Genomic DNA, 15,583 nt, shown 5'->3' on the forward strand with positions numbered 1-15,583 from the left:
CCAACAATGCGGGAGGCCTGGAGCCAGGAGGCCAGGGTGCTCGTCGCACTGAGGGAGCCAGGCTGGTGCTGAGCCCCGTGTGAGTGGTAGCCCCGGTCCCTGCTCCTACCGTTAATAAGCCAACAGATGTGATCGCTCTCCTCTTCTGTGCTGGTCCGTCTCTCCTGCACGTTTGGGTAGTTCCATGACCCGGATTTGGAAAAGAACCCCGGCTGGGAGAAGAGCCGCCCAGAGGACGGACTGTGACGGACGAGCAGCTGGGGATGCTGGTGCCGCAGGGCAGAGCCAGTCCCTCTGACGGGGAGGACCCCGGGGCCGTCCTGCACGGGCTGTGGGGCTGAGTCTGGCCAAGGCCCTATCTCTCCCCGGGCCAGTCTGCTCACTCTCAAAAGGATTCAGGGAACTAATGAATCGGGGTGCTTCTCACAGTGCCTGTTGTGAAAGCCCCCATCCAGCGTTGACTGTTACTGTTATTAACAGTATGGAAAAGAGGAGAGGCAGGAGACAAGGAGCCATCATCAGATACCCGACACGTATCATGTGGACCAGGGACGGCTTTGCTCAACGATAACAACACCTTGTATTTTTGTTTGCATATCATGCACATTCAGCATTAGAATCTCACAGAGACCACAGAGTGGAAAATGAAAGTGGTCCATGGGGGCTCAACTTCAGCAGCTCTAACGGGGAGCAGAGTCCCCCCCTGCGCAGGTGGCGGGCACCCACGGCTGGGAGGCCTGGAGCAGAGGCCTTCAGGACCCAGGAGCCATGCAACAGGCAGGTCAAGGGCAGAGTGTGGCGGGAGCCCTCGGGAAGATTTCCCATAAGCGCTCACCCCTCTTACAGACTCAGAGAGGGGGAGTCCCGGGGGGGGGGGGCGGGAGAAAGCAGCATTTACCGAGCAGCCACCCCAGGCTCAGCACCGGGCTACATGTCCGGAACCCTTCTGCACACTCCAGGGCCCTGAGGGCTGCACGACGCAGGTTCGTTGTTGCCAGGGCTGGGATCAAGCTGGGGACACCTGACTTCAGGCCCAGGCACTGCACCCTCTGGACCTGAAAGGACACCAGGGAAAAAGCGGGATCCAGATCCTCCCTGCGATCATCTCTTATCAGAGATCTTTCGAGGCAAACATAAAGCTTCCACCACCACTCTGGGGTTGCTACCCTGACGGTTTCACATCAAATTCTTCCACATATGTAACCAAATGGACTCCTGCTTTAAGTCCGTTTCTTTGGTTACAGGAACAACTGCTCACACAGGAAAACACCTGCGGTGGGGCTCAAATACTTACTTTGCCCAACGCCAACTCTAGAAACTGGAACCTTCTACAAGGGGTATGTGAGGCAGCAACAAAGTGCTGGGATGTGGGCTCCAGGCTCTCTCAGACTTGGGGTCAGGGGAGCAGGCACGCCCCCTTTCCCCTGGGTTCGCGGGACCGGCCTGGGGCTCAGCGAGACACACACAGGGCCTCAGCAGAGCCGAGGGCGCACGGAAGCCCTTAAGGGTCCCACGCCACTGCTCAAACTGCGTCCCTCCTCTCGATTACTAACTAGTTAAGATGTTACTCTCCACTTCAGACCGTGGCTCTAACACCAGGGCCAGAATGAAAGGGACATCTGGAAAAGACGTAGAGTCACTTCGTGATGGGCTACAGCAGGACGCACACCTTCCTACTCAAAAAGGGGCCCGTGGATCACGGGGATAGATCAGAGGCGTGGGTCACCCCAGGAGGGGTGAGGAGGGGTTCAGGGTGACGTGTAGCAAGGGGAGAGCTGGGACCGTCACGTTCTTTCCTAGCTCTCCGATGGCGCGAACCAGGAGAGCTCCGAGCGCGGCCAATGTAACGAAGAGCCGGGCATTCTCCTGTTGCCCGCAGCCTCGACTGCCGTCCGCCGACTCATGCTGGGCCAGCTGCGTCTTCCACCTCCGGTGCCCGGAAGGCTCCAACAGTGAATGTGACCGCCCGAGCACCCTCCCAGGAGAGGCCGGCTGGGTTCCTGTTCTTTGTTATCGGCCTGGCCGCTTGACTGAAAACACACCCTGTGGTTCCCGCTGTCTGCAGGTGACCCAGGTGTGGAGAAAGAGCAGGGTCACCGTGAAATCCCTCTAATCGCCTCATTAGCCGGGTGGGGATGAGGGTGTGTTTGTTCCACGAAGAGGCACAGGGCTGGTAATTGCATGGTGTCAGAGGGAAAGAAATAGCGGTAGCAGCAAAAGGCCAAATGTAAAAGCTGCGTGTGCACAGCAGTAATTAAGCCAAAGCCCGGAAAGGCAGGGCCCACGGTACCTGAGCGGAGAGGAGGGAAGGGAATTATAACTGGATCTGCACCGCGTGACCCGAGTGGAAGAGGCAGGCCCTCCACGGGAGCCTGTGCCCACACCCTGCCGCTTCCTGGAGCTGCCCGTGCCCGTGCCCGTGATGAGCTCACTAACCTACAGGCGGCTCGCTGACACGCAGTCCCTGAGCAAGCTGTGTTTCCCACCAGAAGGGACGTGGCCACGTTCCACAGAACTTTTCCTGTCCCCTGGCCCCGTCTGGACAAGAGTATATTCTCCTCCATACAAATGTCCCACAGAGATAACGCAGTGTGGACTTCAAAGAGACCCATCCTGTGTGTGCCTTGCCAGAGAGGCCAGAAGATGCTCCTGTCTACAATCCATGCAGCTCATCCAGGTTCTACGTTAAAATATTATTAATTAATCCTAACTTGAATCAGACATACACTCGGCCAGCATCTGGCTGTCCTGCTGCATTGAGGAGGACACCCCATCGCCCGCTCCGAGGACCTGGGTCTACATTTTTGAGAACTGTTAGTCAACTTATGACCACCTCCATCCCCCTCTTCAGGACTTGAGACTTTACTGAAGCACGGTCTCCCGGGATGGGGCCTGGGCACCTGTACTGTATATAGCTCCCCAGGGGAGTCTGACAGCGGACTCTGCTCCCTTGCTCCACAGGACACCTTCTGCCCTTGAGGCTACCTCTGGCGGTCCTTAGCTGTTTCCCCTGGTCTCCAGGCTGAAGCCGGGTGATCTGACCTTCCAGTGGGGCGTCTGCTCTGGTCCTGTGGAGGCAGGGCAGAGGCCCCAGCCCTGAACCTGCTCACGCCCATGCTATGTGGGCTGATCCCCAAGCCGCCTCCACCCATGAAGTCAGGGACACTGGTTCAGAGGAAGGTGGCCCCGTCTTGTTCTCCCGGGACAGCCTGGCTGAGTGCAGTGTGCTCTGAAAAGCAGGTGTCCCCCTACCCCCTTGCAGGATTTGCTGTTTGCTGGGTCCACTGAACAGGCAAGAGGCATTTCCCTCTTTTTCTTATCTTTCTTTCCTTCCCACTGTGCCCTTCCTCTCAGAATTACAGGCCGCCGGCAGGTTCTGTTTATCTATCCACGTGGTGCCGGGCACCACGGGAGCTGCTGGGGATGACAGGAGAAAAACCAGACAGGGTCTCCACCACAAGCTGCACTCGAGAGATGGACACGCGCCACCCGCACACACAGACGGCGGTGTGGGGTGAGGGAAGGCTGAGGTGCCAACCCGGGCAGGTGGCCCAGAGAAGACCTCCTCGCAGGAGGCACTGAGTCCAAAGACGGAAAGCAGGGAGAGGCCCAGGTCCCCCGGGCACTCGGCAAAGGCCCTGAGACAATGGGGAAAACGGGGGCCACGCAAGGCCGCTGAAGAGGGGGCTCGCCGTTGTCACTTGCCTTAGTCATCAGAGCAAGGAGATGCACCGCAAGGCTGGCGGCAAGGGCGACAGGTGAGGGTGCAGAGGCTCTGTGGCCTGGGGCCGGGTGTGAGAAGCCAAGGGAAGAGACCAGGAGGTGACCAGAGGGGTCAGAGGCAGTAGCGCTGCTCCGGATCTGACCCGCACGCAGGGGGTTCACACAGAGATCCCCACGTTCTCTAGCGTGGCTTTGTGTCGCCTCTGATCTCATGTTTGGCCAATCTTTTACAGAATAACTGGCTCAATGAGATTGAGAGAATTTTCACAGTGGGCAAGATTCCAGGTGTGCCTTCAGCTAATTAAGTGATACGAGGGAGGTTGTAAATGCCACATAGAAATTGGCAGGCAAGCTGCTCCTAATGATGAGAATATTGCTTTACAGGAGGTGCAGCTGCAGCTTCTTGATGCCCATCTTGGAGCGGACCGGTTCCACGTTTTCAAGGTTGTTCCTGATGCGACAAGCTCAAGGGTGCTGAAAAGCTGACCGCTTGACCGCACTTCCCACCCCCCGGCCCAGGATACTCACAGGTGCGGTGAAGGCTGGCAGAAAGAGCCACCAGCACTGTCACCGCCACTCCCGTGTCACTCCCGTGTGTTCCGTGTCACTCCCGTGTGTTCACGTCTGACCCCGTGTCGATGCTGGACACTCACCGCCTGGCGTGGTCCTTACACAGCACTGTGAGGCTCCTGTGCCCGTTTGGGAAGCCAGGGGACTAGGCAGAGAGTCGCCAAGTCACTTGTCCCAGGGCAGACAGAAGAGGCTCAACCCTGGCTCAACCCCTGTGTGGCCCTCCCTTGGGCGGCACCTAAGAACCAGAGGCCCTAGAGCACCAGTGAGGACGGGAGCCCTTCGCAGTTACCGAACAGCCACTGGACAGGCGACGGTGGCAATCGGAACAAGTGACAGGGCAAAGGCTTCAAAAAGGAAAAATGCCCCGAGTGGGGTTGTGCAAAACCTCCAGTTTGAACGTTAGTGCTAAAATCTGTGACAATTCAGATGAGAAAACTCTGGCAGGCACCTCCACACGAGGACGTCTACTTGGTGTAGAGAAAACACTGGATCTAGAACTCTGGGGGGACAGATGCTCTGTGGTGCCCAGGTGCCGGGGGTTCTGACCCGAGGCCAGGACCCAGGGGAGCCAGCCCCGTGTACCCTCCTGTCACTGACCACGGCCCGCCGAGCACAGGCCCAGCACACCCAGACCCAGTAGTGAAGGGTTAAGAGATCCTTCATTTCAGATGGTTTACCTGTTTGGTAAGAGCAGGAACTTCGTGGTCACACTTTGACCAGGCTGGCATGAGCAAATGTGTATGGTGCATCTGGGGGGCTCAGTCAGTTGAGCAACTGACTTCGGCTCAGGTCATGATCTTGTGGTTTGTGAGCTCGAGCCCCACATCGGGCTCTCTGCTGTCTGTGCGGAGCCTGCTTCAGATCCTCTGTCCCCACCCCCCCCCCCACCCCTCCCACACTGGCACGCTCTCAAAAATAAGCAAACATTTAAGTGAAAGAGAAAAAGGAAATGTGCATAAATAAAACTGCATTTCTTTTAAGAACAGCCAACAACTTGGACTGTTGTTGCTCTACTAATTCTAAAAGGAGGGAGCCGAGAACAGAGGAGCATAGTTATTGGATTACTGATAAAGGCGACGTCCAAGATGTTTCTAGGCACGAAGGAAAACATCAGAAAGACACAGGTGGCATAAGCCAGGGGTAGACAAGTCTCGGGTAGCTACAAATTACATCGTTGGGGCAGAGCAGTGCTTTCATGATCACAGCACAGAATTCACGAGATAGTTGGTTAAAAACAGCAGACTCGCTCTCTCGTACTGTCGCAGTAGCACTGACACCGTAATGCATTGTATTCTTAAACCACTCTCCACAGCGTGTAAGGGAGGTGAGGAACTCGCAGCCCCGCACGGCGGGCCTGCTCACCACTCGTGTGTGTCACCGCCTAGACAGACAGACGCCCTGGCCGACAACACCACTCTGCCCTCGCGAAGCAGACGGTACCGGGTCCCCCCGTCTCCTGGGAAGATGGAAATTTTGGAAGGTATGTTATCTTTGCTTCTCAGGAACCGCGGAATCTACCGAGCTTCAAAATCAGAACAACCGCGTTTCACAGAAGGAAAATGCTGTGTTTGTGATGGATGTTGCTAAGGGGCCATTCAATATTTTACCAACAGCACCGACTCCCTGTGTGCACGTCTGTGTCGGTGTTTGGGGTGGGGGGTGGGGGGCTGTCTTGGCAGGTCTGTGTGTCGGTGTCAGAGGAGTTTTGTAACTACGACTGCATCTGTGTGCAGGGGAGAAGCATTTTGTGTTCCCTTTCAGAACTAAGGACTGAAAAGGGGATACAGACCTGGTGATAAAGATCTCATCTGGGGAATGTTATCCTTTTTTTGTCTCAACAGTGGTCAAGTAAAGGAATAAAGGCATACGGATGAGATAAAACTTCCCTTTGTCACTGCGTGGAAACCATCTCCTTAGCTTCATGTTTTAACACCCAGACGAACCCCTTGTTTGGGGCATGACGAGGTGAGACAGGATTCTGCTCACAGTGGCATGGATTTGGTCCACAGGTATCAGAGGTCTGCACATAACGTAGAGCTACTCTAGGCAGTTAACCCCATGACACAGAATGCAGAATAATTTGGAGAATTCAGTGCTCCAAATTGGTCCACCCCAGGAAAGCAGAAGGAACCACTCCCTTTCTTGACAGATGGATTTCAGAGGAGACGCCTGAGCTCAGAACAATCACTGTGGCCACAGCATAACTCTCTGCACTTTGTGGTGTTTAACGGACTTTTCTTCCCAGTCCTCAAAAAGCAGCAACTGGCATTTGCTTGAGCCCTGACTGAGGTGCGGAAAATCTGTCCCGTCTTCTCTGCCGCTCACCCTGACCACAATTATACGGTCCGTGTGCACATTAGCTGCCAAGTCATTCTTCTTCCAGGAGTGACAAGATTCCCCCCACCCCAAAAAAAAAAAAAAAAAAAAGGTGCCTACTGTATCCTTGAGCGCCGTCTGCGTTCGCAAGGCAGGGGTGGGGTGGGAGGATGTAAGAGTGCAGCGAGAAATGCCTTCAAAAGAAGGGCATAACAACCGAAAAAGTAGCTGTAACTGAGTGGTGACATGGCCAGAACAGAGAGCGGTATTGTCACGGGCGGAGTAATCCTGTGACACACTGCTGTCACTCACCACCCGGCTCCCTGCCGCGCCAGCCAGACATCAAAGGCTGCCCCATACCATCTTACATGCTCTTTATCGGCTAATCAGCCCATTCTTCCCTAAATAAAGCCCTGTTAAATCCCCTGCTCACAGGGGTATGGTAGTCCTGGTGCCCATCTGCTAGCAGGGTCAGCTGAAGCAGGAGGCGGCGGCTTGCTCTCTCCCTAGTGGCTTCTCAAGGTAAGGACAATGCTGGCTGGCTCCGAGTCCCCCTCCCGACTGCCTCCCTGCCTTGCTGCTCTGCTTTCCAGGATCTGGGTAAGAGCTGCGGACATCCCAGCCTGAAGAGCTGCTCTCTGGATTAACACTTGCTAATGAAGTTCCCACTCATAACGGTAGATGAGCCGCTAACAATGAAATATCGGGACTGCATTGATTTGTGGGGATAGGAATCGGCAAGATCTGTTTCTCACCAGCGATCAACTGGCAGGAGTGTTCCGATCTTCTCGAAGTGCCAACATTTCAGAGACGGTGGCAGGATGGCCTGGCTTCCAGATCACTAGGAGGTCCCCCTCAGACCTGACTGCAAGCCTCACACATTCGAAACCAAAGGGGGCACGCGGAAATACCAGCTACTTCCGACCCCAGGGCAGCAACCTGACTCTGGCGCACAGCCGTTGTACATCTGAGGCGTCTTCTACCTCCCGGGAGGACGGGCAGAGAAGTCTCTAGCCACAGCCGTGCCCAGGACAGGTAGCAGGGGCAGCGGGTAGTACCCTGAACCTCAAAACCGCCTGGAAGACACGAGAGCTGGATGTGTCTTAGCCTTGTCTGGGCACGGATCAACAGCGGCATGTGAACTACCTGCCTGACAGAATTACTGAGGTACGGTCCTACAGGAGAGGTGTTAATACAAGAAAAAAAAAAATCAAGCATTTTAAAAATTCCAAAAATGGGACTAGAATTAGGCAAACTTTATCCATTACTAAGAGCCTTGTAGGTGCCACACCCTGAACAGATCAGGTTGGATGTTCCAGAATCTTAACCCATCTGGTTTCCAGATTTCTGTCCTAAGGTGATTCATCTGTGCGGCCCATCCTAATGCTGAGTCTCAAAACAACCTTGTGAAATAGCTACAAAACACTGATTTCCTTCTCCTTGCTGTAGCTGAGGAAACTGAGGCTCTGAGAAGTAAAGCAAAGATACGGCCCAAAGCTCAGAAGCTCACATCAGAGCGGAGCTGGAACTGAAGTCCAAGTCCCCTGCATCTAAGACCAGCGATCGTTTCCCTACACCAGGCGGTCCACTCTGCCTTTTGTCACTGCATCCAGAGAACCTGGGCCCTGACAAGTGATGGTGCACGAGCAAGCGGGCATGTGGCGGGAACTCGCAGGAAGTGTGGCACGCCCCCAGATTCTCACAGTCAGGGCAAGTGTACTTTGACATGTGTAATTCATAAGCAAATAAAGGATGTGCAATGCAAAAGAACTGTCCAGAGCATTCAAGGATTCTCTGCTTGTTCAGTGTTTCCTTCCCACTCACATGCTGCACAAGTGGTGATGGCAGTCCGTCCCTGAGTCCCCATGCAAGTGGTCCATGGCTCCTGCAAAGGGGCTGGGTCCTTTTACAAATGTCTTTTGCTGAGGGGAATCATCTCAGGACCTCATGGAACTGTGGAGGTGGACCCAGAGCCCAGCCTCCGACCTGCAGGGCAGCGCTCTTCACTCTCACTAGGACCTCTGGACAGTTTACCACGTGCCTTTGAGGGAGGGTGAGAGTCTCACGCTCGCACCGGCCTCTGGCCTCTGGCCTCTGCCCTCTGCGGGCGCTTGGCACCAGACGCACGTGTCAGCACCAAGGAGAGCGACCGGTGCAGTGAGTCCCCACGCAGCCCCTCCCACCTCCCCAGGACAGGACCAGACTGATTTCACAGAACACACCAGAAGTTTTCGTACAAGTCCTGGAGGGCTGTCCAGGGTGAACCACAGCACATCTGAAGCTCTGACTCCAGCAAGGCCCCACGTTACTCTGCTGGTGGGCAGTGGAGGCAACCCAACCAACAGGTTTGTCTTGCTGCCCCAATAAACCCCACCACCATCTGGACCCGACAGGAGACACCATTGCATTTCTGCAGGTGCCTTAAAAACATTCAGATTGGGGCGCCTGGGTGGCGCAGTCGGTTAAGCGCCCGACTTCAGCCAGGTCACGATCTCGCGGTCCGTGAGTTCGAGCCCCGCATCAGGCTCTGGGCTGATGGCTCGGAGCCTGGAGCCTGTTTCCAATTCTGTGTCTCCCTCTCTCTCTGCCCCTCCCCCGTTCATGCTCTGTCTCTCTCTGTCCCAAAAATAAATAAACGTTGAAAAAAAAAAAAATTAAAAAAAAACAAAAAACATTCAGATTAAGTATTTTTCCTCTCGTTCCAAGCACTTATCCCACTTCGAGAGGGGCGGACACTGGTGACGATTCAGCACAAAACCCAAAGATGGAAGTTTGCACCCATCACGCAGCAGCCTGCCCCACCACCGCCCTGCTGTTGTGTGCACAGAGCTCTCCAAACCTACCTCACTTCCAGCCATCTGTCCCAGGGCAAGTTCAACTCATCTTACCTGTTCAGGTTTCCTTTTCTTCTCTTTACAGCCGAGACACCAAGATTTTGGGGGGCATCTCTCAGCCCAAAGCTCTTAGCCACATGACCAAGGTGCAGCGATCGGACGTGGAAGATGTGCTTCAGCTCCCGGGGGTAGGTTGCATAGGCTCGAATGAAGGACTGCAGAGCTGGGAGGAAGAGGAGGGTGAGAGAGGCCGTCAGGATGGGGTCTCGAAGCGCCCGGGCCTAATGGCTGTCCTACGCACTTTATCTTGCCAGGCACCCTGAGACAGTCAGGACAGTACAACCTAAATCTATCCTGGTGTATTTTCTTTTTAATTCATCAAAAGAAAAATCTACAGGACACAAGTATCACTTGAGTAAACCCAACAGAATTTCAGATTTTACTGTGTAGTGTGCAAGAACCCTAGAGGGCAGCGGCCCTCTTTTCTCCTCACTATGGTCTTGGGGCCTTGCACAGCAGCTGGGACACGGCAGCAGGCAGCTGGTCAGTGTTTGTCATAGAAACGAAAGACAGAATGAGTGAAGAAACTAAGACATGATCAATGTGGTATTTTCTCATGAAAAATGAAATCATCAGACTTTTATATTAGGAAAAAATTTTCCTAATTCAATTTATTTTTTCAATTGCTAACACATGTAAATGTTACACAATTCAAAAGGTTCCCATGGGTTTATTGTGCTTCCCATCACGGTCTGTTACTCCTGCTATAAATGTTCACGCCACAAGCCCCGCCTCCAGGGCCCCTATCCAGAGGGGTGACTCTTCTTCCTGTACCCCTGGGATTTTAAAACCAAATTCATTCCAAAGTACCCAATATTGACAGCTAAAGGGCTTCTTACCCATTTGAAAAATGCATAAATAAGGAAACGCAGGGTGCCTGGGTGGCTCAGTCGGTTGAGCGTCTCTTAGTTTCGGCTCAGGTCATGATCTCACAGTTTGTGTTTGAGCCCTGTGTCGGGTTCTGTGCTGACAGTGCGAAGCCTGCTTGGGATTTTCTCTCTCTCCCTCTCTCTCTCTGCCCCTCCCCTGTGCACGCGCAAACTCTCTCTCAAAATAAACTTTAAAGAAAAAAAAAAGGAAATGAAAAGTTTTAAAAAGGAGAAAGGCAGTTATTAAGTTTCTAAAAGAGCTCACAAAACAGTTCATTCCTTGAGAACTGCCAACAATTTAGAGGTGTCCCCAGACACACCTTCGTGAAAGTTTCAGCCCTATTTTAAAGTTGAGAAAAAGGCCCCTGTTCTAGAGTCAGCACTGGCTGGAAAAAAGGCAGATGTGGTTCCCAGGAGCTTGGAGCCCTGGCTACACCTTTTTTCGGCGTTCCTCTGAGAAAAGAAAGCTGTCCCTCCACCCAGCTCCCCTCAAATACACCGCAATTCCAGTGAAAATCAAGTGTCTACCTCTCCTCACTCCAACAGGGCAGGAGGGGACGGCTCTGAAAAGACCCCAATGCCGGCTCTTCCGGCGGCCAAGCCAGAGTCCAGCACCGCGCATCTCACGGAAGGGCGGGCGCTAAATACCAGCCTCTCTCGCCCTTGCTTGTTGAGCCACTGGACTGGCAAGTTTGCCCACAGCTTAGACGTAATATCCCAGCAGCACCTGGAGATTGGCGTTTATGAACAGTAATAAAAAGTGTCATTTTAGCAGATCAGCTGCTGGAAGGATCCTGGGAATCCATCAAAGCTCTATTTACTGAGTAAAGTGAACTCCTTTTCCCAATCGATGAGAAATAATAACCAAGGCAACTTGTCTGCACCCCTCTCTGAAATCTGTGCCTGCTTCCCCTTTTTAATAACCGGGGACCGGCTTTTCCAAGGGAAATCTCTAGCACTTCAAATGGTCTGCGCTGTTCGCAGGTTCTGACACCAGGTTCTCCAGACTCCAGTCTCAAGAAAGCCGCTTGGCTACCGCCCAGGAGATGCTCTACACCTCTTCTCTACACCCCTTTCTTTCCAGACCCTCCATATTTACTCTCCTCTAAAAAAAAAAAAACGGACCGAAACCATGCCAAGTCAGGCCAAGCCAAAGAGTTTGCATTTTTACAATCTCAGTCCCCCGAACGCTGGCCCAGGCCTCCTCATGACCACCACTGTCCCACTTAGGCAGATCAACCTCCCATTCCCGCACCAATCCGAGGAGCCAAGGAGGGACAGCCTCTGTCTCAGAGACGTGGGCGCCAGCTAACAAGTTTTCCAAGAAACGGCAGACGTGTCTTCTCCCTCCACAAGCACTCAGGCAGCATTTCACACTGCATATGTTTACCAACCCTGCCTGTCCTTAAGGCTGTCTCACTGGGGACAACGATACTGGGCTGTCCTCACATCCTTGAATGGACTCCCACGTTTTGATGGTTCAGAGAAGCAGGAATTTCAGGAGCAGCAGAAGCTGTTTGCAGACCCTGCCGAGGGGCGGTGTCAAGGACGGGTGGCGGAAGTGGGGGCTGTGGGACCCGGAGGAGTGGAGAGCAGAGAAAGAAGGCATTTGCTTGAGATGGCAGAAGAAGCCGTGGCCACTTACAGCATGCGCTCCGTAGTCGCGGGCTCCTATCTCACAGCCGTAAGGGAGATGCATTAAGGGAAACCTATTTTAAAATACCCCAAATGGACACCTCATCCTTGTTCATAAAATCAGATTTATTCTGGGGCGCCTGGGTGGCTCAGTCGGTTAAGCGTCCGACTTCAGCCAGGTCACGATCTCACGGTCCGGGAGTTCGAGCCCCGCGTCGGGCTCTGGGCTGATGGCTCAGAGCCTGGAGCCTGTTTCCGATTCTGTGTCTCCCTCTCTCTCTGCCCCTCCCCTGTTCATGCTCTGTCTCTCTCTGTCCCAAAAATAAAATAAAAACGTTAAAAAAAAAAAAAATCAGATTTATTCTTGGACATCTGACCAAGAACAGTAGTATCTTATGGATGATACTTAGGATCAAGGAGGTAGGAAGGAGTGAGACTCTAGCCTGGGAGGGAACCTCGGCCCTGCCCCCAGAAGAACACACATCTGTACGGAGTAAAGGCACACTCGGTTGAGTACCTGCCTACCTAGGACTGCACTGAGGGAGCGGCTGATCTGTCATCGGTGGTTTGGGTTTTCTGGACTCTGAGCAACAGCCCCGCAAGCCAGGCACGGCTCCTCCGCACGTGGTCCCTGCTCTTCAGGGAGACCTGAGGCTGAAGGGCCACCCCAGGAAAGCCGTCTTCTGTGTGGAAAGGACCCCAGTTTCCAAAACTTTTGTTCGGGAGTCTCGAGTTCAAACCAGTTTTTTTTTTAATTTTTTTTTTTAATGTTTATTTATTATTGAAAGTCAGAGACAGTCAGAGCGCGAGCAGGTGAGGGGCAGAGAGAGAGGGAGACACTGAATCCAAAGCAGGCTCCAGGCTCCGAGCTGTCAGCACAGAGCCCGACACGGGGCTCGAACTCACAGACTGCGAGATCGTGACCTGAGCCAAAGTCGGATGCTTAACCGCTTGAGCCACCCAGGTGCCCCAAGTTCAAACCAGTTTTTAACCACTGGGATCTCTAGCTAACAGAGGCAAGAAATGAAGGAAAAGGGGTACCTGGGTGGTTCGGTCAGTTAAGCATCTGACTTGGTTTTGGCTCAAGTCGTGATCTCATGGTTTGTGGGTTCAAGCCCTGTGTTGGGCTCTGCGCTGGCAGCATGGAGCCTACTTGGGATTCTCTCTCCCTCTCTCTCTCTCTCTCTGCCGCCCCTTCTGCGCGTGCTGTCTCTCAAAATAAATAAATAAACTAAAAGGAAAAAAAAAAGAAAGAAAGGAAAGAAACGAGGGTAAGAAGGGGCGACTGCTGCTGGAAACTGACAACAATTAAATGCTGGTTATTAAAAATGACTGGGCCAGACAATGCAACAGGAAGACAAATGCATACTTGGCCCAGTTTCCAACTACTTTTCTGCCATAAAGGCAAAACCCAGCTGCTTTGTTAATTATTCATGAGGTGGGTTCTGAAATAAAACGGAGGTAAGTCAGCAGTGGGGAATCTGCATATGCAGACGAAACGCAGAAGACGGTTTTGACTTCCGGGGTGCGGTCGCTGTCCCCTTGTGAACCGAACACCTCTGCCGTAGCAAGTGCGTGTACGCACCCCCCCGCCAGACCTCCAGAACTCACCATGCTAAGCACCAGGGGAGCAAAGCGTGGAGACGCCGAGATCTAGAACCGGGCACTTTCCTCCCAGACCACCACCAATCTGCCGTGGCCATCAATTAGCAGAGAAGAGAAATGCAGGTTTATTTCCTTCTTGGTACCTAAACATTGCAGAGTGGCCCCGTTCAGGTACCCTTTAAAAGGAAGGCAAGTAGGGCACCCGGGTGGCTCAGTCGGTCGAGCGTCCGACTCTTGATTTCAGCCCAGGTCATGATCCCAGGGTTGTGGCATCGAGCCCCGCGTCGGACTCAGTGCTCAGTGCTTGGGATTCTCTCTCTCTGCGCCTCCCCCCACTTGCATGTTCTGTCTCATGTCATGTTTAGTAAGTAGAAATAAAAAAAATAAAAGTGATACTAGGAAAAAAAAGACAGAAAACCAGGAGCTCCGCTTGTTTCTTGGTATTAACGACTTCAGTGGTAACCACACTCTCCAAGGACGCCACGACAGCCTTACTTTGGTGACCCAGACACCTGAAGAAGGCTGTAGTCTCACTAGAGTGAGACACCTCAACCACCTCTGGCGTCAAAACCGAAGGTGAAGAGGACAGGGGGGCTTTCTTGCTTTTCATCGCAATGCGCTACGAAGCCAGAAATTCCGCGGCGCCACAGCTGGACGTGCACCACCCAGCAAGCTCACCTCGCCTGTCAACAGACGACCGATCTCCAGTGACACTGTGACAAGCCACCCGTTCCTCTCGGGAGACACGTGCCGGTACTTCACTGAAGGCAGGTTCTTAGGAAAACCCTCAGGAATTGTTGAATTCACTTTCGGGAAATGTCAGGACAGCCTGCTGTTAGAAACCCGTCCAGCAGGACGCACGCTACCTCCGGAGCAGCGGGGACGGGGCCACCGCCGGGACTTCATCTTTTCTCCTGTGTAGTTCTCATTTGGTCCAGTGTGGTGGCAACAGCCACGGGCTGCTTTCGTATGTGCCAAGGTATACGGTAGGCACTCAAAACCGTTTGCTGACTAGCCCATTCTTGTCATCTATTTCCTGATGGCCACGACTGTCTGTAACCAGTCCCCCAGCATTCACCCTTGCCCCCCAGATTCTATTCTCACATAGGCCATCTTTTCCGACCCCTGTAGACCATGCCACATCTCTGCTCCAAGTCCTGCAATGGCTCCCATTGCACTCAGGGGACCCCAGAGCCCTCGACAGCTTCCAAGCCTGCCTCTGCTACGCCAGCCTTCCCTTTCTTCCTGTGGACACACTGCCCCCCGCCCACCTCCGAGCCCTCTCTGGGAATGCCCTTTCTGTCGCAGCAGCTGGTGACCCTCAACTTGCTCATGTTGCCCTCACAGCAGGGCTCACGCTGACCCTCCATGTAAAACGCAGTCTGCCCAGACACCCCTTCACTTCTCTTACCTTTGTTTTTCCCACAGTTCTCAACACCTTTTAAAAGACTATTTTAACTATGCTCATTATCTGTGCCCCACCTAGAATATTAGAAAGGTTTTCCATCTGCTTTGATTCCTGATGTATCCCAAGCACCTAGAATGGTGCCCAGTTCAATAAGTATTTGTTAAATAAATGACTTTTTAAAAATTTCAACTGGGGCACCTGGGTGGCTCAGTGAAGTTAAGCATCTGACTTCAGCTCAGGTCATGACCTCACGGTTCATGAGTTTAAGCCCCACGTCAAGCTCTCTGCTGACAGCTCAGAGCCTGGAGCCTGCTTCCGATTCTGTGTCTCCCTCTCTCTCTGCCCCTCTCCCGCTCATGCTTTCTTTTTCTCTCTCTCAAAAACAAACATTAAGAAAAATTTTGAAATAAAAAAAATCTCAATTCATAAAAGGAAAAAGATGATGGTATAGAGTTTACACACTGGCAAGACAGCCTGGCATCTTTCTCAAAACAGCAAGTAACTATCAAAAAGAAGTGAGGGGCCTCCAACGTGGACTGCACCTCATTCACACACACAAG

General features: G+C 53.1%; 1 protein-coding gene across 5 annotated transcripts in view; it reads right to left on the reverse strand.

Annotated features, from left to right (window-relative positions):
- Positions 1-15,583, reverse strand: part of DDX31 (DEAD-box helicase 31) — a 72,971-nt gene that overhangs the window by 8,482 nt on the left and 48,906 nt on the right. For 4 of the 5 annotated variants that reach the window (XM_045467349.1, XM_045467353.1, XM_045467351.1 and 1 more), the window contains one exon: positions 9,501-9,669. In XM_045467349.1, coding sequence (XP_045323305.1) covers positions 9,501-9,669 — 169 coding nt within the window. Of the gene's footprint in view, positions 1-9,500; positions 9,670-15,583 lie in introns of those variants that run through there. The other variant, XM_045467354.1, reaches the window with a different exon arrangement.

The sequence above is a fragment of the Leopardus geoffroyi genome, chromosome D4, assembly GCF_018350155.1.
Source record: "Leopardus geoffroyi isolate Oge1 chromosome D4, O.geoffroyi_Oge1_pat1.0, whole genome shotgun sequence".
Lineage (NCBI taxonomy): Eukaryota > Metazoa > Chordata > Mammalia > Carnivora > Felidae > Leopardus > Leopardus geoffroyi.